Source organism: Mycteria americana, chromosome 1 (assembly GCF_035582795.1).
Source record: "Mycteria americana isolate JAX WOST 10 ecotype Jacksonville Zoo and Gardens chromosome 1, USCA_MyAme_1.0, whole genome shotgun sequence".
NCBI classification, from domain to species: Eukaryota; Metazoa; Chordata; class Aves; order Ciconiiformes; family Ciconiidae; genus Mycteria; species Mycteria americana.
The window spans coordinates 112,736,048-112,760,904 of NC_134365.1; the positions used below are offsets into that span (position 1 = coordinate 112,736,048).

Below are 24,857 nucleotides of genomic sequence, written 5' to 3' on the forward strand. Positions count from 1 at the left end.
ACCAAACCAATAGTAATTTTACTTTGTGGAAGATCAGGCAGATAAGGAAGCATTTCCAAAGCAAGGAACACAAATTATTCACAACCTCAAGTTGAAATTGGTGGATAATTTCCCTTCAAAAAGTAGAGGGAAGTTGCAGAAATATGCAAACCATTTTATTCAAGTTCTGAAAAGTTTAGTTTTGGATATACCAAACAGTCCCACCACACCGTTTTATGAACTTATTTTAAAATTACTTCTGAATTTGTGCTTTTTGTGTAAAAACCTATTTTAAAAAAAGATTGTATGGGTATTATTCTTTTATTTCAAGGTATCTATAAATTTAGGCTGACACTGATGTAGGGCTTCTCATACTGAAGTTTTTCTTAACTTTAAACACGTGAAATGAGTTGTTTATATTTAACATAGATCTTAAGACCCCTGAGCATGAGATAGCACTCTCCATAAGGGAAATGCTAAACAATTATCCATTTGCAAAATGTGGGTTGAGACGGTAGGCCTCTGCCCCAGTGGATATTTCTTCCCTGTTGACTGGATTCTGCCTTCAACCTGGAGCCTTTTTTGGGCTTGATCCAAAATGCTGGCATTAGTAGGAATCTGTTCAAAAAGTTTTGAACCTGACCTTTTTCTTTGTGAGTGGAATAGCTTTGGTCATTTTCACAGTTATCTTTTTCCCTCATTGTGTTTGGTGTTCCAGGAAGTGTAGGCCACTCAAAATCTATAGAACGTCACATCCTCTAATAAATCTGGTAGCTTTATGCCTTATTAGCCTGGCCAACATTTGCAGTGGGGAAGCGGGGATTTTTTGCTTTTTAAAAATAATTATTATGTAAACATTGTATTCTGATGTGCTCTTTAATTTGCAGGAGCGTGAACAATTTTCAGGAGTGTGAACATGACTGCATCACTGTTGCTTTTGATTTAAATGAGACCAGGATTAGGTCTGTCTAGGCTAGACAAAGTGTGGACCTCATCTTTCCTAAATGCAGTACAGTATTTATTTTAATTACTAGCTAGGATTTATTTCACAGAACGGTGAGCATCTCCATTCTAATGACGAATCATTTTCTCTTTCTGTAATGACTGTAATTGCTTCATTACACTTTCCATGGTATATAATTTCTGCGTTGACAGAAGTGGATGTACAGCAGAAAACCTCGCTCATCCAGTCAGCCTAGGATACTTGAGTCAGCTTACCCTTTAAAGCACAAGTCTGCAGCACATATAAAACAAGAGAAGAAAACAAAATCTGAATATCCCCACTTTGAGGTTCTGGTTCCTTCAGCTTACTATTACATGAATGGTATTTTCTTTCCTTCATAGAAGGGAAAGACAATTCTGTTCTGTCATTAAATAAAATGCTTGAAATCTCCCAATTTACAATTCTATGCTTTATGTATAGTATCTAGCATCTTCTTGGGTAGATTTGTTTTTAAAAGGAGATCTAACAGACACCATGTATTGTCACGTCCTTATAAGACGTAAGCGGTATTTATCTGTACCTTCATGGAAACTGAGAATGCATTTACCCTACTTATCAAAAAACTAATTCTGAGCTGGCAGGTAAAAGCTGCTGCTTTACTTAGAGTAACCAACCATTCTGGAGGATGTCAGTGCATGTTCCTATATTCATTATTCCGGCAGAAATGGAGACACTGCCCATTTCATCACTAGGAATCCTTTATTGAATGTCACTAGGAATCCTTTATTGAATGAAAGGCGTTAACACCTCCTTTTTAGCTAAATATTTGGGAAAATACCCTTATGAGTAGTTACCCATTTGATCCAATGTTTTCAACAAGGACAGGAAGAACTTTGTTTTTTAAACTCTGATCTCATACTTACAGAACATAATCATACAAAAACGTATTTGAACTTTATTTATTATGGACATCAAAGAAAAATAACTAACACTAATACGATTCCTTTCAAAATTTGTCTGGACTGCATGATATGGACTACATAGCTTTCGCATTTGTGTAAATATTTGGTTATGGGGACGCTTTTTTGATATAGACAGAGCCCTGGACATAACAAAGGAGATGGTACCAATACAACTTATCCCTTTGCTCTACAAGAATAAACCATAGCGACAGAAACGCATTTGCGTCAGTTAACAGCTTTGCTACTGCAGTACAGAGTAATATATGCACAGCAATAAATTCACAGAACGCACTCAATTATGGAGAATAAACCTCGTCAAGTCTGCTTGATCTTCTGATGAATGTCACTGATGGCTTTGCCGTACCCGGAGCGCAAGCCATGCTTTTCCAGAATCATCTGGGGCTGCCATTTTGGGCGTCGTGCAGCTGCGTCACGTTGTAGAAGGTCCGATTGTACCCTTTCGCAAACGCTCTTATCTTCCTTTTGTCTGGTTTGCTGGTTTTCTTCAATTCCAGATCTTTCGGTCGAAATACGTACGCGCTGTAGGAGGAAAGCACAAGACACCGCACTAGCGTTGCTATGGGGACCGCCCAAGACGAGTCTTTTCTGGTGCACCGGGTCACGGCAGGGGCCAGCAGCTACCGACGGGAGCGGTGCCTCGCCTTCACGGCGGTCACCGCCACCGCAGCCCGCCCGCCCCGCGCTCGTGGCGCCGCGGGCGTCCCTCCGGCTACCACGGACAGCCCTCACCCGCGGGCCTTCGGGCGCTGGGGCCAACACGCCGCCCCGTCTCTACTGCCGGGCGGCCGGTGCGGCGGGGCAGGCCCCGGCGCCGGTTAGCCCTGCCGGCCGCCGGGCGAGGCGCGGAGAGCCCCGGCCAGCCCGGCGGAGGGCGGGGCTGCTCCTCGCCGAGGTGCGCGGACACGTGTAGCCGCGCCGGGCCGCGGAGGCCCCTTGCGGCCCCCCGGGGGCCCCGCACCGGCGCTGGGCGGGCAGGGGCGGCGGCAGGTGCCGCTGCCGGGGGCGGGCGCGGCCGAGCGGCCGCTGGGGGGGGGGGCGGAGGCAGGCGCGCGGCGGCCCCGGGGGGCTGGGGCGGGTGCCGGCCGGAAGTGACGGGGCTGGACTGATTCACCTGCTGGGCGGTGCGCGCGGGGCGGGGGAGGTGCGCGCCGGGAGTCGCGGGGAGGGAGCCAGGGGCGCCGGGTGTCCGCCCTCGCCCCGCGCCATGGAGCCGCCGCTGCCGGTGCTGCTGTCGTCCCTCGTGCTGCTCTGCTCCGCAGGTGGGCGCCGGGCGCAGGTGCAGGGGAGGGGACCGAGAGGGAGGGAGGGAGGGAGGCGGCGGCAGCGGCTCGGTCGGGTCGGGTCGGATCGGGCTGGGAGAAAGGGCGGCGGGGGCTGCTGGCCGCCCGGCTTCTCCCCCGGTGACCGGGGGGCGCCTGCCCCGCCGCGCCCCGCAGCACCTCCGCCCGTGTGGCCGCCCCTGCGTGTGTCTGAGGAGGGGACGCGCCTGGGCGCGGGGCTCCGTCTCGGCCAGCCCTTCTCCCGGGCGGGCGGCGCCCGCGGGAGCGGCCGGGTAGCGGCGCCTGAGGCGCGGTGCCCGGGCGGTGCTGGCGGCTGGGGCGCGCTGCGGGGCCGACCTGGGCTTTGTTCGCCGGCGGAGCGGTGAGCGCCGCTGCCGCGGTTTGTCTCTTCCCCCCTCCCCCCCGCCCTCGCCCGCCTGTGCCTGCCCCCCTCCCGGGCAGCCCGCGGCGTGGCTGGGGGCGACCCGCCCCGCCGTGGGCTCCGTCCGTCTCCCGTGGCGTGCCTCTTTTGTCAGGCGGCGGCGGCTGGGTCTGTGCGCGGCGGGTTTCGGCGGGGCCCGCGGCGGCAGTACGGTGCCGTGGTGCCCGCCCGGTGTCGCTCCGCCGTCCCGCCCCTGGATGCGCCCGGCTCCCCGGGCCGGCGGGGCAGCGGCCCGCGGCGTGTGCGGCTGGGGAGGGACGGCGGGACGGCGGCCGGAGCGGCTCCTGCTGCGGGCGTGCGGCCGAGTAAGAGCCATGCGTGAAAACCGAGGTGAAAAGAACAAAAAAATTAAATTTAAAAAAAACAAACCACCAAACCCAACCCTGCACGTGTAATACCTCGTCAGTGTCTGGATCTAACTTCAAGGTCGGCCCTGTTTTGAGAGGGTGGAAAGGGCCGGGTGGCTTCCAGAGAGCCCTCGCAACCCAGTTGTCCCAGACTCGATGGCGGTGATTGCACTCTGTGGAGAAAACATGAGAGAATTTGAGGGTGGGGGGAAAGGACTTGAATTAGATGGATCTAAACTCGTTTGGTTTTCTTGCTGAGAGGAAACAAAGGAGTAGATATTCTCAAACAAACAAAAAAAACCAACCCAAAACAAAAACAAACCAAACGTGCCTCGGCTACTAAAAAGTAGGCAAGCATTTTTCATCTCAAACATCAGATGTTACTAGGTTCCTGTTATGAACTCAGTTGGAGTGCCATGTTAACGTTTCCTAAAAATACCTTTAAAAAAAATTAGTCTGCACTACAGTTGACCCAAACTTCTGTGAAACTACAGAAGATGACAAAACACCTATGGAGGTTCAGGTTCACAGTAAAATGTGTGTCAGCAGTGTCAGGAGGCCAGTTTCTGTTCCTGTTGAAATGTTAATGCCTTTGTTGATGTCACTGCTGTTTTGGGAAATTACTCATGGGATCAAAATTCTGCCTCTATAATGGAGTGAAGAACTCTGATCTCCTGCATGAAAGGATATTGGTAGTTCTGCATTAACTCTGTTTCTCTAAGCAGAGTTAGAATCAAGATAGATGCTGTGTAAGAACTATGAGTTACTAGTATTTAGTTGACTGGGTTAGCGATTAAGATTTATATTGAAACACTTCATGTAACTAAAGCTGCAAAAAAGCCTTGTTGTCAGTAGAATTATTATATGTACTGCAAATGAGCTGGATCACTGCTAGGATATAAAAGGCTATGATACTATAAAGCTAGGAATAATTAATATATGATGAAATGTAAAACCAGAGCACAATTTTTACACTTTAGCTTTACTGAAGTATACAAGTGTCTTCAGACCTCACTGTGAAGTTGGATGACTTTGTAAAGAAAGTAATATATTTGTGTTTTGATTAAGAATATCTTTTGCACAGTTATTTGGATGACTGTACCCTGAAAGACATGCACATTTCACAGTCTTCTGAAGGAAATAATTTAATAATCTGTATATCATAGGAGTTGATACATCATCTGAGCTTGCTTGTGTTTTTTTCCTCCATCACATTGAGTTAATAATGTTTCTGGGTCTGTGCTCCAGGTAGACATTACTTCCTTCACTGGGGGAATGGATGTCAGTAAGTTGCTGTTCTCTGTATGGACCAAATTTAGAGGAAGGAAGCTAATTTGTGTGCAGTTGAGTGAAAGCTGTTGGCAATGGAGGATTGTCTAGGTGCTAAAGTCTTTACTTGGGTTTGTGGTACTGGAATAATTTGTCGTGGTATTTTAGGGCTTGCACTATGTGCTATTTTCACAGCTTCCCCACCCACCCCACTTGTTTCACTATCACTGAAAGTAGAGGATTCAAAATAACTGATATTGTATAAATAATGAGGCTTATCTTGACTGTACAAAATACACCTTCAGGAGGCAACAGGGCTATACCATTACATGTTGAAATAAGAAAGTGTTTGGATTTAAGCTGTCCCTGAACCTTGCTCGGGGGTTTAATCCCTCTGTTAAGGTCAATTTCACAGTCATAAATAACTGAATTGGGAACTTCCTTTCCCTTGCAGGAAGGGAAGAGTTCACCCTTGAGCATGTCAGGGTACTAGGGGAGAACAGTTATCTTCTGCTCTATCTTTGTAATTAGTAATGAATTAATTCTGGTGACTGCCTTGGTATTACGTGGCTGTGCAACTGATAAATAACTTGTGGCAGTTTCTCCTTGCATTGGTGCTTCTGGAAGATGACCACAAAACAGGCCAGTGTGGTGAAATTCAGCCTTCTGCTCTCTTGCAGACTTCTGGTATGCATTTACATTGGGATAGCTATTTCTACGCTCATAACAGCTTTTCTAATTGTACTAATTCTCTATCTAAAAATGCTCTCCCAGTCTGCAGTGAGTGAGAACTTGATGGCCATTTGGTGTGTATTGTAGTTAACTGTGATCAGTCATTTCAAGTAGTTGGGGACTCCCCAAATGTACAAATTCTGTTTAACTTAAATGAACACTGTACAGCTGTCATCAACAAATCCTGGAATAGGGTAATAGAAGTGATGTACCTCTTCAGATCCTGAAATATTTTATTGAGATAATTGATATTAAACTGTTTTCCAAAGGGCAGTGCAGAACACTGGTTTGAAGAGGAAAGCTTAGTTGTGATGCTAAGTGCTGCCAGATCATTTTGTTAGGTCTTATGGATGTGTAAACTGGTGTATGGTTTGTTTTTTTTAATTAATTCTAAGCTTCCCAGAATGCATGGTCATCTCAAGAGCCGATATAAAGAAAGTCTATTGTTTCTCATTGTCAGTGGCACTGAGGACATGTTTGCCTATGCTGTGACTTCCGGGTGACTGTGACCATAACTGGTAACCTTTTCCTGGCTATACAGTGTTGGGGAAATCATCTCATTCCATTTGGAGCAAATTCAGGTTTGTGTAGGGTTTTAGAAGGCTGAGAATAAATATAGGTACGTAAGTGGTGATCCTGATCTAACAAATGAGGTAGTGACCTATGGCTGTTAAACTTTTAAAAACGTGTAATGGCAGAACACAAATTTTCAGTAACTAGGAAATGTTAACATAGCCAGATTAGTATCTATCTTTGTATAGGTATAAAAAAGTGATTACATCTGTGGTGATCCATTTAGCCTTCAGAAGATACGTTATACAAAATAGTAATGCTGTGCACATAAATGCTCAAATTGAGGATAAGAGTTTGAGTGGATTTTAAGGTAAATAACTAGGCAGGAATTTCTTTAGTGATATCTCTTATTGCTGCTGTCACGGTGGTGTGTTGTTTTTGTTGGATTTTGGTTTGTTTTTCTTTTTTACAATAGTAGGAGGTAATTTTGTACTATATTGAAATTCTGCAATGTGTGATGCTTTATTAATAGAATATTAAGCTTTTAAATAAAGATAAAGTTCAGGTAAGCTTTGAGAAAAGTCTATGGTTATTGCCCTATCATTAAGTGCTGTTCATAAAACTTGCAAAAGTATTTCCAATAACATGCATGCAGGACCAGAACCTAATGCAGACATGGTAAGTCAGCATTTAGTGACCAGTACACTTTGTCAGATATGTATAATAAGGAACTTAAGCCTGTTCATGTTTTTATGCACGCAACAGGATCTTACAGAAGCTTAAATTAGGAGAAATTTGACTACCACAGGAGTTAAATGATCATTCCTATCCCAGTCTCTTAATTGCTAAAGCTGGTATGCTTAACAATTGCAGAGTAATTGTAACAATTTGCAGGGTTCAAGCTGCTCTTAAGCCTCTGTTGACATTAAAAGTTAGCTGAAGTTCAGGACTCCTTTCCTAGGTTTCCCAGATCTTCGTGTTTCAAGAAGTATGAAAAACTTTAGCCAGAGATTACTTAATCAACTAGTTACTGCTGTGACATCGACCATGAGATTTGAATTACAGTCATTTTGCCTTAACTAATCTTGTGTTTATCAGAAGGTATTTTATGCATTCAGAATGCTGCTGCAAAGATTATTATAGCTCATCACTTTGGTCTCCTCTGACTGCCTGACCCCCTGTGCTGGCTTCCCCTGTGCTGGCTTCCCCTGTGTTGCATCAAACTTCAGCTGCCTGTCTGTCTTCACTTCCCAGTGCTTGTCACAGCCTCTTCCAAAGCCGAGTCCGCTTAATATAGAGATAAAACTACCACTCCTAAATGGCTGGTTTAGCTTCTATTGCTGCTTTGCAAAAAATATATTTACATACGAGTACTAGGATGCTTTGCTACTGATTCCATTCATGCTTCGAGAAATTCCTTGTAAATATCTTTGAATCTGCCTCAGTATTGGGCCATTTTAAAACTCATTTGCCACAGTGCCCACAGAGATTTGTACAGACTACAGAACTTGTTTTTGGGGCCAATATTGATTCATCGTACTTCATAGGTAATTTAATCATTTGTTGCTTGCATGCATTCATAAGCTTTTAATGGCAGGGATTATCTTTTTACTCTTGTTGCAACCTCTGGTTCATTTCATGGAACTTTTAAATGCTACGTGAAACATGAATAAGGACAAGTTCCAACAATTGTGTGGCTCACCAGCTTGTAAGAATGCTTCCCCCCCTTACATCAATTTAGTTACTGCTAGCTAAATATACAGTTAGCTTATGTTGGCTCTCCCCCGCCTTTTGTTTTTTCTTTCTTTCTTTTTAGGGAATTCCTCTTTTTACTAGTTTCCATCTTTCAGGGATGGTTATAAGAAGAACCACTTCAGGCTGTTGCCATGGGAGTAGGTGGTAGTGAAGCTATAGTTCTGTGGAAACCTGTTTCAGTAGCAGCTTGAACATAAGCAGCCCCTGCATCCTTGCTGGTCACTTCCTTTACTGTACAACTACCTCGATTGTGTGAGTGTGTGGTGAATGGGTCTGAGTTGAGGCTGCTTAAAACTTTCATTAATTTTTTTAACCAGTTAGGTTGCAGGATTTGAAACAAGAAAGAGTTTTCCCAGCAACCTGTCCTGGTACAGGGCAGGAACGAGTGACAGGAGGGATGGCAGAAGAGCATTAGGAGGAAACCCTGTTCTGCTTGATCCATATTCTCCCATGGGAGAGAGATGTCTGTATAACCTTGGCCTGGGGGGAGCTTAGCTGGGGAGTCTGGCTACATCGCTCAATCGGGCAATCAGTCGAATGGCTAGATGTTACTACGAAGATTATTTTTGCATCCCATTTCATGTTGTACCTGGCATTCATCTGGCTCCATGGCAAGCCAGTTCAGGGAGTTTCAAACTCAGAAAAATACTAAATTTTTGTAAGGTCTGTTTTCTACTTGTTCCTTTTCCTGATCCAACTCAATGAGATCGAGTCTAAGTTGTGACAAAAGTGAGTCAGCTGGAACCTCAAACCCTCGTGGATGGAGCATATTACTATTGATTTTTTTTTTTTATGTCACCTACTTATTGGATTGTGTATTCAAAACTTCTGATGTGGTAGAGAGGCAAGATTTGGAGCTTTATCGGCTGTCGGCTGGAGCCGTTCACCAGTGCTGTGATGTCCTTTAGCTACTGTTAAGCATTGATGGTCCCAAGTTTTGCAGTTCCACTTGCTACTACATTTTTTAATATATGTGTTTTTCATGCCCTATAGCTAAAATCTGCACTTAGTATGCTGAAAGATGATTAATCAACAAGAAATATTTGGTGTGCATAGAAGGAAGGATGAGAATTTCTTAAATTCACAGCTGTTTTAACTTGTGCAGAGTAAGTTTGTATAGGGAATTGAAATTTCATACATTGACTGATCCTGCATTTTCAGTTCTTCTTTTTAGATGTATTAACAGCATAAGCTACAAGGAATGTTTCATTTCAGTTGTTTTAAGGCAGTAAAAATAATGTGTGTGTGTATATATATATATATATATATATATATATATATATATTAAAGCCTCCCTAAATTTTTACATGACTAGTTAACTTTGTGGCTATTTAGGGTGGATATTCTAATTCTTTGAGCTTATTCCTTTCTGGCTTTTTCTTACATGGAGGGGGGCAGGGAGGGAAGCAAAAGCAGGCAGCCAGCCACTTCTTTCTGTCATTGTGATGCTTCGCATTTTATTTAAAAAAACAGCAACAACAAAACAACCCAAAACCAAAAAACCCAACCCTGTACTACAGAATGGAATAATTTTCAATCTTAATGCAAAACTTGCATGTGCTAGGAAAAAGCATTGCTTGTTCAGTAGCTCAGAAGAGCCAAAACCCCTTTACTCAAGTGAAAATAATATGGCTGCTCAGTTAAGTGTTTGATTGTACTTAACTCCCTGATGCATTGACTGACAGATGTGCCTAACACATTCACACTCCGAAAGGGCTGCTTCATTCAGTTTCCTTTTAAATGCCATCAAATTGGCAGGAAAAAAAATTGAATCATGTGACTTGATTGCTTAGTGACTATATAAGCCTTCAATATCGGTTTATAATTGGAAAATAAGTGACTTGCAGGGCTAAAAGCAGAAACAACTCGTGCCGTTGATGTAGGCTTGGTAGAGGAGAGGCAGGCTTTTGTGTGAATAAGTCATGTCAGGATGTGGGGTTTGATTGTTTTTTTTTTTAATTTTTTTTTTCCGCTTTGGCTGAAAAACGTCTTTGTAATGGTTGGCCCTCATTGCATTTTACACTTCTTAATACTATTCTAGTGGTTCCTTAATGGCTCTGAAGTGCGGTCTGAAGGTACAGTTTCACATTACACCTAGCTGCATTACAGATGGGATGTGGTTACATCTGGTGTAACTTCATGTGTCTGTCGAGGTTGTTGCTACTTCCAGTGATGTGCCGGGTTCCTTCGTCCCTCCCTTGTGTCAGAGCGGCGTCACGCAGCTGCTGCGTGAGTCCATTCAGCTGATACAAAAGAAAACTCCTTTTTTTGGAGTATGTTGTTTTCCTATTGGGCGAGTTCATGAATTCAAACCACTTCGTGGCTGTGCGGCTTGGGGCTGTGCAGCACCGCTGGCTCCGAGAGCCGGCAGCAGCGTGGCCGGTGTAGGTGTAATGTGGAATTGGTCTCTGTGGGTGGGTCTCCCTGTCGGTGTAAGCAAACCCTTATCAAGCCTCACGGCTTTTCTGTCTCTGGCTTTGTTCTCCCACCGTGTACCTTGTGCTTGGGGGACTCTCGTTCGGAGAACCTCACCAGGAGAGAAAAAGCAAAACTTCCTGTGCAGTGTCAGTTTTTAGCGGAGCCGACTCTTTGTTCGGGCTTCTGCCTTTTTGCATAAAGTGTTATATGGGCATAAAGGGAGGTGACGGGATCAAACCCGAGGATGAGAGGGCAGGACTTCAGCAAATCCCAAGTATTCTAGTTGTCATTCCCTGAATACTGCCAAGTTGAATTAGGTCATGCTGGATCGTTTAAATGTGACCAAGCATTAAAACTCGGAACTCACCGTGATCTTCTGTAGATGTTGGGCTAAACAGTACTCCTGTGCTTAAAATTAAGATTAATCCCCATTTTTGTTACAACATCCCCTCCCCCTTTATGTTGCCGCCCCCAAAAGCGTATCCTTTCTTCCAGTAAGGAGATACAAATGCTCCCTCTCAACTTGATAAGCACGTCCCTCTCGAGGAAGGTCATCAACTGCTGCAGTTGCTAGGAGACTCGGGCTGGTGACTTCGGGTTTAGCAACAAAAAAGCTGCAAGAATGTGCTGAACAAGTAAGGAGCACAAGGACAGTTGTAAAAGGAAAGCGATGTTGGGTAGAATCTGAAGGCAAAAGGGACGTCAGGGAAGAAGCGAAAGTTGTGGGGGAAATGAAGTAAAAGATCACTAAAGCTTTAGCCTGTGATTTTTAGGTTTTCTTAGTTGCATGACGATTCCAGCTGATCTCAGTGAATTGGTGGTTGGGAATGAAATTAAGCTTATGCTAGGTATTTACAGGGTTGGGGTTATTTGTAGTTCTGTTTATATGAGTCTTAAAGTTAAGAATTTTTTTATTAGATTGGGAGGATTAAGTAACTTCTAACTTAATTGTGCAGTACGTTTTAAACTGGGGCATGGGTATGCAACACTACACGAATTAGAGCTATTCATTTAATGCTGGCTGAGGACATCCGGAATGAAAGAGCTTTTTTTTTTTTTTCTGTCTTTGAAGAAGTATGCTTAGCCTGTTTCCTGTTGGTTTAGGTTTTTTTTTTTTCTTGTGTGATTTGACAGAGGATTTGTGGATTCAGGTGAACTCTGGTAGATACTCAGTAACTTAATGGTTTTGTTGAATTGATGTATTTTGCCAGATTTTTCAGGCTAGGCCAGTGCAGGATTGCTTCAGCTTTGGCTTCTGTTCAAAGCAGATCACCTTAAGGTGGTGTTTGTGGTATTCTGAAGGGGAATAGGGCTTTTTGAGCTGTTCTGCAGAAATTGTGAGCTTAGAGTGGCAAAACTTCAATTTTTGGGACTGGTCAGATTTAAGTGGTTGCTGAAAACCATGTTTCTTCTGTGAGTCGGGGAGCAGACAGTAGAAAGGAATATAAGACTTAGTAGTGGAATCCTCTTTAATTGTGGAAGCAGATGAAAAGAGAAAAGTCAGAAACAGGCAGGGAGAAAGTAAATCCATGATTTGAAGAAGTGATGACACACTGGTTACTTTAAGGGTGAGTACAACTGGGAGACTTTGCCCAGTAAATGTGCCTCAGAACAGTGGTGTGTGTCCCCGTCCCCCCCCCCTCCCGTTTGCTCAGAGGAAGTGAAGTTTGGAAATACAAATCCACTTTGAGACCCAGCAGCAGCGGTGTTGACTATCCAGGTGGTAGAACTTTGCCAGGCTTATTCTGACATGCAGGGTTTTTTTTCCTGTGTTTTGCTTTAAGTGCTCCTGCTGTTTCATCACCCTTCTCTTTGTAGCTTATGGCAGAACCTTCCTCTGTGCACATAAGTGTTTTAGCTGCACCATCTGTGGAAAAAGATAGCTCTGAAAACTTAACCAGACCAGAGCTCTGGGACTTCTGTCACTCAGCTTCATTCTGCTATCGGTAAGGCAGCTGAGATGAAATGTGAAAGAGAGGGACTTAAAATATTGCATCTGTTAACACTAATTGTCCATACAAAACTCAAGCTCTTTTCTCCAGAAATTGCTTTGTGGATTTAGTTTCCTGAAGTATTTTTATGTTTAGTCTGGGACTAAATGGACTAGGAAGGAGGAGACAGTGTTTGGAGCAAGGACTGGGAGCCAAATCTCTTCTTTTCTAGGCGAGTGCTTTTATTCCTGGGTTGTCTTTACTTTCTCTGGCTCTGTAAACTGTATCTTTTCTGCGTAGTAGAAGGGCTTCACTAAGATGTGTGGCCCTGATTAGCTTAGAGAGCACTATTCTGAGAGGTATGAAATGCAGGTGTGAACATCTTTTGTCTGAATGTTAAATCTCTGTCTTCAGGGGATTAATCAGTGTTCTGCCTACTGGACATAGGCTAGTACAGAGAATCAAATTTTTATTTTCTCTCTAACCTTTTTGGATTGGGCCTTTTTGAGGTTTAAGTAGAGGGATATGTAGTATGTTAATGTCAATAGCTTTGAAAATGTTGGATTTAGAAGTGCTTGATGCTTTTGCTAAGATGGTGTGTATGTTGTTTTTTTACTACTTACTGTGAACTGTGCTTTTCTATGAAATTTGTATTGTACCATTTTATGATAACCACAGTTAGTGTGTCAAGCATGGGAAAAATGTGGTCTGTGTAGCATATTAAACATTAACTGTTTAACACTTTTGATACTAGCAGGACAGTGCTTTCTTTGTTAGAAAAAGCTTTGCGATTTGCCTTTATCAGTGGTGGATTATCCTAAAAATCTGAATTCTCTGCAGAGTTCTACAATTATTGCATACTAAACCCAAACCTGCTCTTCGGATACATATCCACTATAGATTCAGTTGCAGTAATGCTGTGCCATTTTTTCTTTTCTTGTTTTATTCACTGCTGCATGATTATCTTGCTTTTGGTAGTTCATTGCCTGTTGCTTGCTTGTTCCTTTCCCTCACCTCTTGCTTATTCTTGCCTCAGGTGAGGTTGCTGTGAAGGTTAAGTGTTCTTCAGTACCTAAGTGCCTGACTAAATTAATAGGATGTGTATTGAGCTAATATGTATTTTGGATTCTGTCCTGAAACATTTGATGAGAATATCTGTGTACTTTGGCTGTAAAAGAGAATTTTATATCAAAAGTCCCCAAATATGTTGAATTTGCTTTCTGTTGAATTTGTCTTCTAAAGACGACAACTGTGGTTTTTGTCATTTTGGTAAACTTCTGTTTTTCTTCTTTCTTGCCTTGTTCCTTTAATGTTTACTAAGTTAAAGAAGACTTGTTAGCAACCTTTCTTTGTGTTGTTCAATGTCATGTGTCCCATGGAAAAACAGTAAAGTTGAGAAAATAATTATTGGTTGAAAAACTGGAATTGACTCTCTTTCCCTTCGCTCCCTGCCCCCCCAGGTTGCTTAGCCTGAATTTCTGAAGCCTGATATAACTTCTACAGAAACTGAAGTGGGGTTAACCCTGCCTTAATCTGTGTCAGAGCTCATCAGGACCAGGAACATGATGTTTTTAGGATTTTTTGCGGTATGGTGACGCTTGCCAGAAGTTGTAGGGTTTATGACACATAAAAAGTTAAATGTACCAAAGCTTCATAGCATTTTTGGCCCAAGTTCCAGAAAGCTGTGACTGTAATGGGGCCTTGCTCTTGCTGTTGGAGGTAAGATGCTGGAAACTGTGAGAATGCAAATCTGAAGCTAGGCTTTCTGGCCTTCAAAGGTCCCACTGGTAAAGCTAGGATTCAGTTTGTGGTGCAGTCAGTTATGGTAAGCTGTGGCAAAACAGCATAAGCAAGCTCTGCAGCTTGTGGCCGTCTTGGCTGTGCTGATGTCACTCAGCTCCTGGGTGCTGTAAAAATCACTAAAATGAGTAATATCAAATATTCTTTTCCCTTTACTTTTGCAAAGGCAACTTTTAATCCACGTACGTCATTAGGAACGCACTGCCTTGCAGAGGCTTGTTTTGGCATCACTTGAGGATACTGAAGTTTTGTGTAGTGAAGAAGCAGGAAAAGATTGTGACATGGTGGCTTCTTGTGGGGATTTCAGCCATGAAGGAGACTTTCGTTTGTCTTAGATTGTGCCAGTAACACTGGGAAGTCTCCCTTAGCTGGGCACTCCTCAGTGTGTACCTACCTCGGTGTGTACTCCCTATTTGCCAAGGGTGTAAATTTAAGTTGACTCCCTCAGTTCTACAGGGCCTTATTTCAGAAATGTGGTTTTGAAATAAGACGTTGTAGGACTTCTGTCTGAGCAGAGGTGGGAAAGGGGAGAGTTGGGGAACTTTGCTTTGTAATATCACTAGAGCTAGCTGAAAAAAGTAGGAGATTAACTGTGGATGAGAGCCGTATTCAGAAGTAAAATGAGGATGGTGGGGAGTTGGTTCTTGAGACTGAAGTCTGTCCAGTGAAAAGACTTGATCACAGCTACATCTATAATCTGTGTTTGAAAGAAGAGTCTAAGCTGAAGCATCTCTTAAGTGAATTTTATAGCTCGTATCTCTCAAAGCACTAGCACACATTTCTGGTTGTAATTATTTACTTCTTAGGGCCTCATTCTGTGAAGAAAAGCATTTATGGATTTACAGCCATTCCTTGTTTACAAGCAGGTATTGGCAAACAAGATAGTTTTTGGAGAGCCTGCTAGTAAAGTTGAAGTACTGTGCAAATGGAGATTGCAGATGGATCACATATGGTTCTAAGTACAGCAACATCTCTGACTCAACTCTTACCCCATGTAGAAGCAGTCTGTGCATCTTTGCAGTTGTGCTCTTTAGTGATTGCCGTTTCAGACATCAGTTTGAACCTGGCGGCAGTCCTGCCTTCGTGGTGCGTCTCCCCTGCTCCTGCCCCCTCAGTGTACGTCAGCTGCCATACCTTCTGCTGCTCCAGCTGATTGTGTTCCTCTCCTGTTACCCATTTAGGGGGGGACTGTGTCTACTGGGTTACGTAACGCTTCTGTAATGCAGCACTATCTGGTGCCAGCAATATTCATGCCAAGTTTAAATTTACACTTAAATTTGTGTAAGCCAGCAATCCAGAATTTTAGTGTATCCTGAATTTATAACTTTTTTCATTTAAATAAGAAAATACTAAGTGCATAAATAATTCATCCAATGAAAATTTGCCTTCTGTTATTTGTTAGTCTCTATCACAGCTCTGTTTGTATCTGTGTTGGAATGGAGCAAGCTTTGCTCCATTTTAATTTCTTGTCTGCTTTCTGTGTTGAGATTCTTCTATACTAGGAAACAGTGTCCATCAAATTCTATCAAACATTTCATTCTCCCTAGATTATTCTTAAAAATATTAATAATGTAGTTTGCTAAGCTGTGTTCCACTTGAGTGGTATTTGAAGGTATGTCCAGATATACAGAAGGAAATACAGTTTCTCTAAAGATGGTATACTGGTTTGCACCCCTTCAGAAATCATGCGAAAAACTTGTGCAGTCATGCAGATGTAGTTTGCAGTGTTCTTGCGGGTCAATTTCCCAGAGAAAAAATACTTTATTCCACATTAAGAAACTTAAATCTGAATGCTCAGAATCCAAAATGTGTATTGACCTCTTACCTTCTTCTGATATAAAATTTTATAAGGGATAATACTTATTATTCTGCATTGAGGAATGGTACTTGTCTTTTCTCACTCAGTCACAAAGGTTCATTCTTCTGTTTGCCCCAACTGAATGTCACTGTTCTCCTTGCAAAATATTTGGAGAACGATATACATGTATTTGGACAAATTGCACTTCTGTGTTGATAGTTATCAGTTGTTTTTTGAGAATCTGTTGCATGCTTCTGAGTCTAAGCTTTGCAGTGATTTGTTTGCTGCAATTAAAAATTACATATTTTAATGCTAAGCATCTTTGAATAAGTGGGGTAACTGACCTGAGGAACCCTCATCTTTCTGGTGTGTCAAAACAAGTCTGAAAAGGTCTGAAATTTTATCCATGAAACCCTGCTAACCCAAACAAGTACAGATCTTTACTCAGCTTGATAAAATGTCTGCCTGTCACGTACCAGCAGTTAGATGCCATTCATGTTTTGAGGAGCACACTAGGGGAGTGAAAAGAAATTGAATCTTCCTGATTTGACTGGAAACTGAAAGTGGTGAGGCTTGGGAAAGCTTGAAGAAAATGTCATCTTGTCACTATGTGCATCAGCTTCATATAGATTTTTAATGCAGTTACAGAATTTTTTGTTGGACATGACCTCAGTCATCCAACCTTCTGCTCCAAGCAGAGTCCATACTGAGTACTTCAGTCTTGTCTGTGTCAGATGTCACTAAATCACCTGTCCTGTTTTCCTTTTTGGTTCTTTACTGCTCAGGTACAATAGAAGCTCTTCATGTTGCACTTAAGTCCCTTGCTTCTTTCAGCTTTGGCTGAGTTTTGACTTGCCTAGCAGGGATGCTGCATGCCTGAGCAATATTTCTGTATTCCTCCCTTGGTGGACTGTTCTCGCTTCCTCCTCCTTAGGCCAAGCTGCTGATTGATCTGCTTATTTTCCTGAGTGTTGGGATGTACTTTTCATGTGGTTAGAAGCAGTTGTCCTTAAATACCTGCCAGCTTTCCTGAGCTCTCTTTTGCCTTTCAGAACTGTCCCGCAGAATTCTACCTGCTAAGTCAGCCTGCCCTTCTGAAGTGCACGATCTGTACTGGATGTGCCTTCCTTACTCACGATTTTAAACTGCACTGTTTCATGGTCACTACAGTCAAGGCTGCTGTTGATCCCATCCCCAGCAAGTTCTTCCTTTTTTTTGTTGAAAGCAATTCCAAGAAAGTATCAAATGGGTTGACCCATTTAGCATCTGTTTTTCCTTGAAATCTTCCAGAAGCCTCCTAGATTGTTTGTGTCCTGCTGTGTTGCTCTTCCAGTAGATGTCAGGGAGGTTAAAGTGTCCCACAATAACTAGTCTCTGTAATTTTAGAGACTTTCTAGAATTGCTGAAATAGACTTCATCTGCTTTCCTACCCTGATCAGGTGATTTGTAACGAACTTTGACTGTGATGTTGCCCATATGGACTTCTCCTTTAATCCTGACCCACAAGCTCTTAACCAGCCTGTTGTCCGTCCTGTAGAACACCTTTTTGTGTTCCAGCTGCCCCTTCAGGTAGAGGGTAATTCACTTGCTGTTCTTTCCTTCCTGGCTTTCTTAAAAAGCCTGTATGCATCCATGACAAAGCTCCACTCATGTGAGCTATCCCACATGTCTCAGTTACTCCGGTGTCATAGTTCTGTGTACAGGTACTTGAGGTGGTTCCCCTTTCAAGATGTTTTATCCTTGCCAGGGTCTCTCTTCCTCTCACCAACCTGACCCACGTACTTAACATGTTTGAATCTCTTATTCCCTCCCTTAACTGCAAAATTCTATCACCATTCCCCGATAGACCTCTCATTTAAAGTGCTTGTCACCAGATTTGATGAGGATGTTCCTAACCCACTTTGTCAAGTGGATCCCATCTCTAACTTAGCAGCCCTCATTTCTCAGGGGTACTTGTGGCCATACAAATTAAAACACTGCCTGCAGTGGCAGTCCTGCAGCAATCTGTTAACTTGCAGGATGTGTCTCCACAAGCCTTTTCCCCTTCACATGAAAGAGCAAGGAGAACAAACGTCACCTGGGGGTCCCATGTCCTTCTTTGCCCCTGGAGTTTTCTAGTTGCTCCAGGTCTCCTTTGTTAATAGCATGGGTGCCTGTGTGAGTAGGTAACAGTAACGGGGGGGGGGGGGGGGGAGGCAATAGTGGTAATAATAATAAGATGTAGTAGTTTAATAGTTAATAGTCCAAGGGTCAGAGGACCCTTGGCAATCTCTCTAACATGCTGAATCTGGCCAAACCTCCTTTACCAGCATATCTGGCAGCAGATGTGTGTGTCTCCTCTGCGGAAGGGAATCTCCAACTAGTATTACCTGCCGCTCCCTTGTATTGCTAATGCGTAGTTCAAACCCAGCTTAGCTCTGACACCTACCGTAATTGAGATGCTTGCTGCTTCTGCCTGGCATTCTAATGTTGAAAAAAAAATAGAGAAAGTGGAAAATAGCTTGATATGCTTGAGTTCTTAAGGTAAGAATGAGACTGCAGAGCACTAGTATAATGAGGTGTTGGGAGATGCGCAGTAAGAAAGGAATTGAGACTTATGAAAAATCTCTGAGACTTAGAAGGCTCAGACCAATGTTTGGGTACCTCATATCGGCTAATGTGCATTGCAAGCTTCATGTGCAGGAATGATTGTTGAGAGCTATCCTGAGGTTCATGTGCTTCATCTTCCATTGACGTGTTTACATGCCGTCAGTGTGTGTGAACATACTACTCACACTTCAAGAGTTTCAATTTTTGTAACAATCCTCTATGTTGGATAAATTTCCTGCAAGTCACTTTAGGCTGTTGAGTTCTGCTTTTATTTGGCTTATGGTCACTATGTTGTTTCTTTCATATGCTTTGAATCAGAGAAATGAGTGTTGTAGTAGAAGCTCAGACTGAACTGTTTGCTATTTGTGTCTTTTAAAGCACTTTAAGCAAGCTGCCATGTGATAGGCAGGACTATTGGAGTCTAGTTTCCTAGGAGTGTGTCTCTGAAATGTAGTACTCCCAGCTTTTAACGTAATTTTTCTTTCTTGTTCCCAGTGTACTTGTTCCTTTTCTCAGTGTTCTGCCATCTGAAGGAGAAACAGGTTGTGTAATGTCCACTTTGAAATTATACTCACGTGGAGTTGTCTGGCAATGAAGAGGCAAGAGATAATTGAAGAATCTAACACTTCTTAGCTATGTCAGAACAGATTAATAACTTTAGGGACTTCTGGCTGCACTGGGCTGTTATTTCTGTTTTTGTATTTGGTTGAAATTGTCTGAGATGAACAACTAATGGCAGAAGAGGGAGAGAAATAAAACATTGATTGTACAAGTCCTGTTTGTTTAGAAAATTAGTCAAAAAAATCAACATAGGAATACTCGTGTCCAGTTTGTGTTTCAGCAGGCCATGTTGTGTGTTTCAGCAGGCGTCAATCAGAGGTTTTATACTTTTTAGTAGTGCAGAGGTGTTGTAGCATCTTCGAAGTATGAATTCTGTTACCCACTACCCCCTGTGAAGAGGCAGATGTAACTGTGCTCCTCTTCCCTGAATTACTGAACGCTTTCTGAAATCCTCAGCAGGTCCCCTTGGGGAGAGAGGAAAGCAAATGTATGTTCTGTGGTCATCTGTTGTGGAACTTCAAATGGCGAAGTGTTACTGGAGATGCTGTCACAGAGCAGCAGTAGTGCTTCAGTGGTTAACTCTTAGTTCAGAATGAAAGCTTTTAATTTCCCAGGTTACAAATTTGAGGCTTTTAAGGAAGTAGCATCGTAACGTATTTCATCATCAGTCGCTAAACTGTACTTGACATCCCAACTCAGTCCTTTAATATAGTAAAATGAAAATGCAGAAATGCAATTTGGAGATGAACTTGAGAATATTGTGTTACAGTTCCCTAATGAGGCAGTGGGGGGGAGGGGAACGGAAGTCACTGACAAACAGATCAGGAATTTGCATTCTTTTATGGAAACATGAACATACTCTGTACCTACCCATTTCTAGAGATGGTGGCTAGTAGTAATACTGTCTTTGTTTATGCAAACCTGACCAAACTTAAGGATTATACTGTAATATATTTCACTTGTCAAATGACCTTTTTAAGAGATTTAGAATGACTGGTTTTACACGTGGAAATCTGAAAGGATCCTTCAGAAGGGGATAGCATCTGTGGCAAGTCACCCAGGATTCATAGAGATCAGTATCATTTAGGAAATAGTGTTAATTCAACATAGTAGCAGAGAATTAGTTGCTCAGATATGTTTACTGTGGTCAAAAAAGAGGTGATACAAACTTGTGAGAATTATCTTTCAAAAGATGTAAACGGGTTGGTAAGAAACATTGCACCTAAATCTCCTTTGTACCTCAGATTGATGTTTCTTCGTTTTTTTTTTTCTGGAATGGAGGTATTGCCATGCAAAGTGATACCATCAATGGCAGGAAGCTAAATAATCCTACCTAATTTGTAACTGTGTGTTTGTTATCAACAATTGTGAAGGTCTTTTCTTGGAGGCTTCTGTCTGGAATTTAGTATGTCAGGTGCTTTCTCTTTCTGAATGATTTTTTTTTTTTTAAATACCTATTAAAGATCCTTTTGTTTTGACATCAGGAAAAGAATCCAAAGACTTGATGCAGAGCAGAACTTTAGTAAGGTAGAAGGATAGCTGTTGCAGTCTGATCTACTGCAGAAACGCACTAGAGCTTCTCTACTATATGGAGAAGTGCAAGTTAGATAAAAACTTGAGCTAGTGTAGAAGTGCAAGTTAGAGCATCAATGCACTGTTTATAATAATTTTTAATTTTATTTCATCTGAGGCTGTGATTCTACAGAAGCACCAAAACGATCTATCACCTTCACACTGGCCAGTCTGCTTGTGGCTTTGCATCTGTTGTGTCTGTGGTAACATCTGTGTGACTGTCTAGCTATGGTGGGCAGCAACCTACACACACAAAATGACTCTGAAAATCTGAGCTTGGTACCCAGCAAGGTGGACAAAACAGTGGATGTACAAATGCCAAACCTGTTTCTGTAAAGAGCAAATGGAGCTTTCTGCTTCCTGATTGTGATGTACGGGTCTATACATTTGATGAGGGAAACCTGTGTTTGTTGTAAAAAAAGGGGGAATCTTGCTTCAGGCCTTCTGAGTAAGTCTGTTTGGGTCACTATGTAGATTCTCTGTCAGGGTTGAATTGAGGAAAAGTTGTTTGGAAACACGTTTTGCTTAGAGGCATGCAGATAAGGATTACACAGTCTTATTTTTGAGGAGTAAGACAAGCAGAAAGGGTGAACAAATCTAAAAACTCACTGAGATTTTTGGAAAGGATTAATTTGTTCACTCCCTGTAGATAGAACAGCCCTTACACCTCAAGGCAGAGTAACTTGATCTAATCCAAGACTTCACGATAATTCTGTCCATCCTGGCAGACTTCATCCCTGTTCCATGCTCTCATTTTACCAATGAGGGAGTAGTGGTTAAGGTGATTTTCTAATAACTTGAAAAACCTGCTGCTGGAAATTTTGATTTATTTAGCTTTGTATGGGACTTGAATTGTACAAAAAAATTGTATGGTTTGAAAGATATAACTGCCTGTTAGATATGATGCCAAATGAACAGTATACAACTTTGCATTGTGTTCAGTAACATACCGCACAGGATCTCTTAAGCCGTGACAAGTCTGACTAATGACATGATTTCTATACAGGAAAAGTATATGATGGATTTGAATATATACCAATACATAATAGAATGCTTACAGTGGAAACTACATGTGAGGTGTTTTTAAAACAAATATGTATTTTTATAGGTCTAACAAGAAGCCTAAGCATAACTTCAGTTGACCAATCAATGTTTGAAAAAGCACAAGGAGAGAAGGTTACGTTGCCATGTACTTTTGTACTCTCAGAAGAAGATGAAGGCCCACTAGATATTGAGTGGGTATTGATACCAGCAGATAATCAAAAGAAGGAACAAATAGTAAGTAGAGACTTTTTTGGACAGTATTAATTCAGTTGTTTGAGTAGGTCAATGTATGAACTTTGTTACTGACTTTTTTTAAACTTCCACCTTTTCAGGTTGGGATGCTTGTGATCTTAAATTACTTTGAAGCACCAGTGATATGAGATATAGTGGAAGTTTTGGAATAGCAGATTAAGTGTGAAATGTGAAGAAATTTCTCACTATAAACTTGTCTTCTAAAGGAGAACTCTAAAAATGCTTCAGTTACAGAAAATAAACTATCCTTTTGTACCTGCATTATTTTCCTGATTGAAAACTGATTTATGGGAATTTGTTTTTAAATACATTAACTCTTTTCGTTAGTTATTAACTCTTCCCTTTCTTCAGAAGCCTTATCAAAAAGATTACTCATTTTAGTGGAGAGGTTTGACAAAATGAAGATTAGAGCAATTTTAGACAGTTTTCTTTCAGTTAGAAGTCAATGCTGACATGCTGCTACTTGGACAGGTGTACAGGTTGGAGTACTGTGTGTGATATTTTGAAGACTGAGATATTTGGCTATGTCATGCCTCTGGGATTATTTAAAACAGTAGAAAGAAACTGTCAAGAATCTGAAGATACGGAAGTATTTTGAATGTTTAAATGCCAAGTGGATTTCTGAATAATATTTCTTTTTTGATAGATAATTATGTATGCTGTAGACAGGATTTATAACCATTATTATGCTGCTATGACTGGGCGGATGCAGTTTACTAATCCTGATCCCAGATCTGGTGATGGTTCGTTGGATATCCTGAATTTGAAGTCAGCAGACACTGGCACATACCAGTGCAAAGTGAAGAAGGCTCCTGGAGTTCAAAGCCAAAAAATACAGTTGACTGTACTTGGTAAGATAATGGTTTTTGTGAATTTTCAGTGACACTTTTTATGTGTTTATTCCATCCTGTATTTGATATATAAAATGAAAACTTCTGTCGGGCAAAGTCGTACTGAATCTATGATGATGCATCCATTATTGAGACTTTGTGAGGGGTGGACATCATTTGTTCTCGGGGATGAAGGGAATAATATTCAGAATAATGAGCATTTAAAAAAATTGTGCATGTATTTCGTAGAAAATCTTCCCATGCATAGAAATGGTTTGTGGCACAAGCTTTGTCTTTAGCAAAATGGACTGACCTACTAGAACACAACTAGTAAGCATTTTGATTGTGACTATTATTAATTCAATAATACTTTGTTTACTAGTAAAGCCAGCAAGAACTAAATGTTCCATTGAAGGATCACAGGAGATTGGAAAAGATGTTATCTTGAAATGTGCATCACAAGAAGGATCCCCACTTTTGTCTTATGACTGGAGAAGAGTATCTGGCACACAGGAACTTCCTGCCACATCCATGCTGAGTACTATAAAACTTTATTATTCTGAAATACTTTAAAGATTGCGTTTGTATTTTTGGCTTAAGTTGCCTTGCGAGCACCTCATGCTTAATTTTAGTATAGAGCAGTCAAGATAAGTGTCACTTCTACCCTCTCACTGGATAATAAAACTGACTTTGAAACAAGTGTGGTTTTCTCTTTTTTTTTTTTTTAATTCATAAGTGGAAATGTTTCAAGCTTTAAGTTGAGATTCTTACCGTTAGGCTGCAGCATCATGCTCATCGGTGCATGAGTGTTGTCAGTTCTCTTGCTTGGTGATGTTGGCTGCTTTTGTGCTCAGGTGGACAGTGGGGAAGAGTTGTTAGGACAGTGGGGAAGGTTGGACCAGTGGTTAGAGTTGCCGTCAGGGAAAGAGAGATAAAAAGCTTGAATTTTATTAGAGATTGAATTGAGATCTTCACTTTCTGATCAAGTGACAGAACTTCTTCCTTGAAAAGGGGTACAAGTCTTTAGAAGAAAGGCTGTCCAGTGTAAAGGAGAAGAGAAGGCTTACCTCTTCTTACAAGAGCTGACATCCAGGAAAGAGTTATACATAAGAATTTTGACTGGTGGATCCTAAATTATTATAGTGGTGGTATTGGATTTTTATTGTGAGAACTTACTTGTAGAAGGTTAATTTGTGAGCTTTGGCTTTGAAAGTTATTCCAGAATATTTTTTTGGAAAAGTACTGCTCAATACCAATTCTTTTTCATCTTTGTAGTTATGAAAACCTTAAACCTTGAGATGGTGAGTTTTCCTTGCAGATAAAGCAGTTTAAGAATCTGCTTACAAACAGACATGTTTTAACTCAGGTAGTACAGGACATATAGGACAAATTGGTATCATGTGTCTAAAAGTAGCCAAAGTGAATGTCTAGGGGAGAAGAGAGTTAAGAACTTGTGTGGTTCTTCCTTATAGGGGTCTCCTATCCTCCCTTAACTTATGCCTCAGGAAATTCAGATGTGGTTTCAGTTTAACTGATTTAAAACAAACAAAACCTGACTTCTGTGAACTTCTTCAGTCTCCCTTTAAACTTTTGTTGTCTATTAGAATCTGTAATATCTTAGAACACAGATCTCTCAAAATTGGCTGCATATGAAGAACCTTGTGCTGTTCTTCATTTTGATCTTGCCTCCTGGTAGTGCTGTTTGATATCTCTTATTTATTGTTTTGACAGTGAACAGTTGATCACTAATGTCCTTCTCTGTACCACTCAAGATCTTAAGCTTCTGTTGTTATTCCCCTTCTTTCTCCGCTTCCCAAATTTGTCTCATGGTAACAAATAA

General features: G+C 41.8%; 1 protein-coding gene and 1 long non-coding RNA gene across 3 annotated transcripts in view; one reads left to right on the forward strand and one right to left on the reverse strand.

The window, feature by feature from the left end:
• Nucleotides 1-1,866: 1,866 nt before the first annotated feature.
• On the reverse strand, nucleotides 1,867-3,158 carry LOC142416792 (uncharacterized). The gene is made up of 2 exons (XR_012777833.1): nucleotides 3,017-3,158; nucleotides 1,867-2,424 (listed from the first exon to the last, which is right to left on the reverse strand). It is a non-coding gene; the product is annotated as an uncharacterized LOC142416792 (long non-coding RNA).
• CXADR (CXADR cell adhesion molecule) overlaps nucleotides 3,007-24,857 on the forward strand; it is a 37,982-nt gene continuing 16,131 nt past the window's right edge. For both annotated transcript variants that reach the window (XM_075516777.1, XM_075516767.1), the window contains exons 1-4: nucleotides 3,007-3,164; nucleotides 22,000-22,169; nucleotides 22,834-23,038; nucleotides 23,400-23,555. In XM_075516777.1, coding sequence (XP_075372892.1) covers nucleotides 3,110-3,164; nucleotides 22,000-22,169; nucleotides 22,834-23,038; nucleotides 23,400-23,555 — 586 coding nt within the window. In that variant the 5' untranslated portion in view covers nucleotides 3,007-3,109. The remainder of the gene's footprint in view (nucleotides 3,165-21,999; nucleotides 22,170-22,833; nucleotides 23,039-23,399; nucleotides 23,556-24,857) is intronic.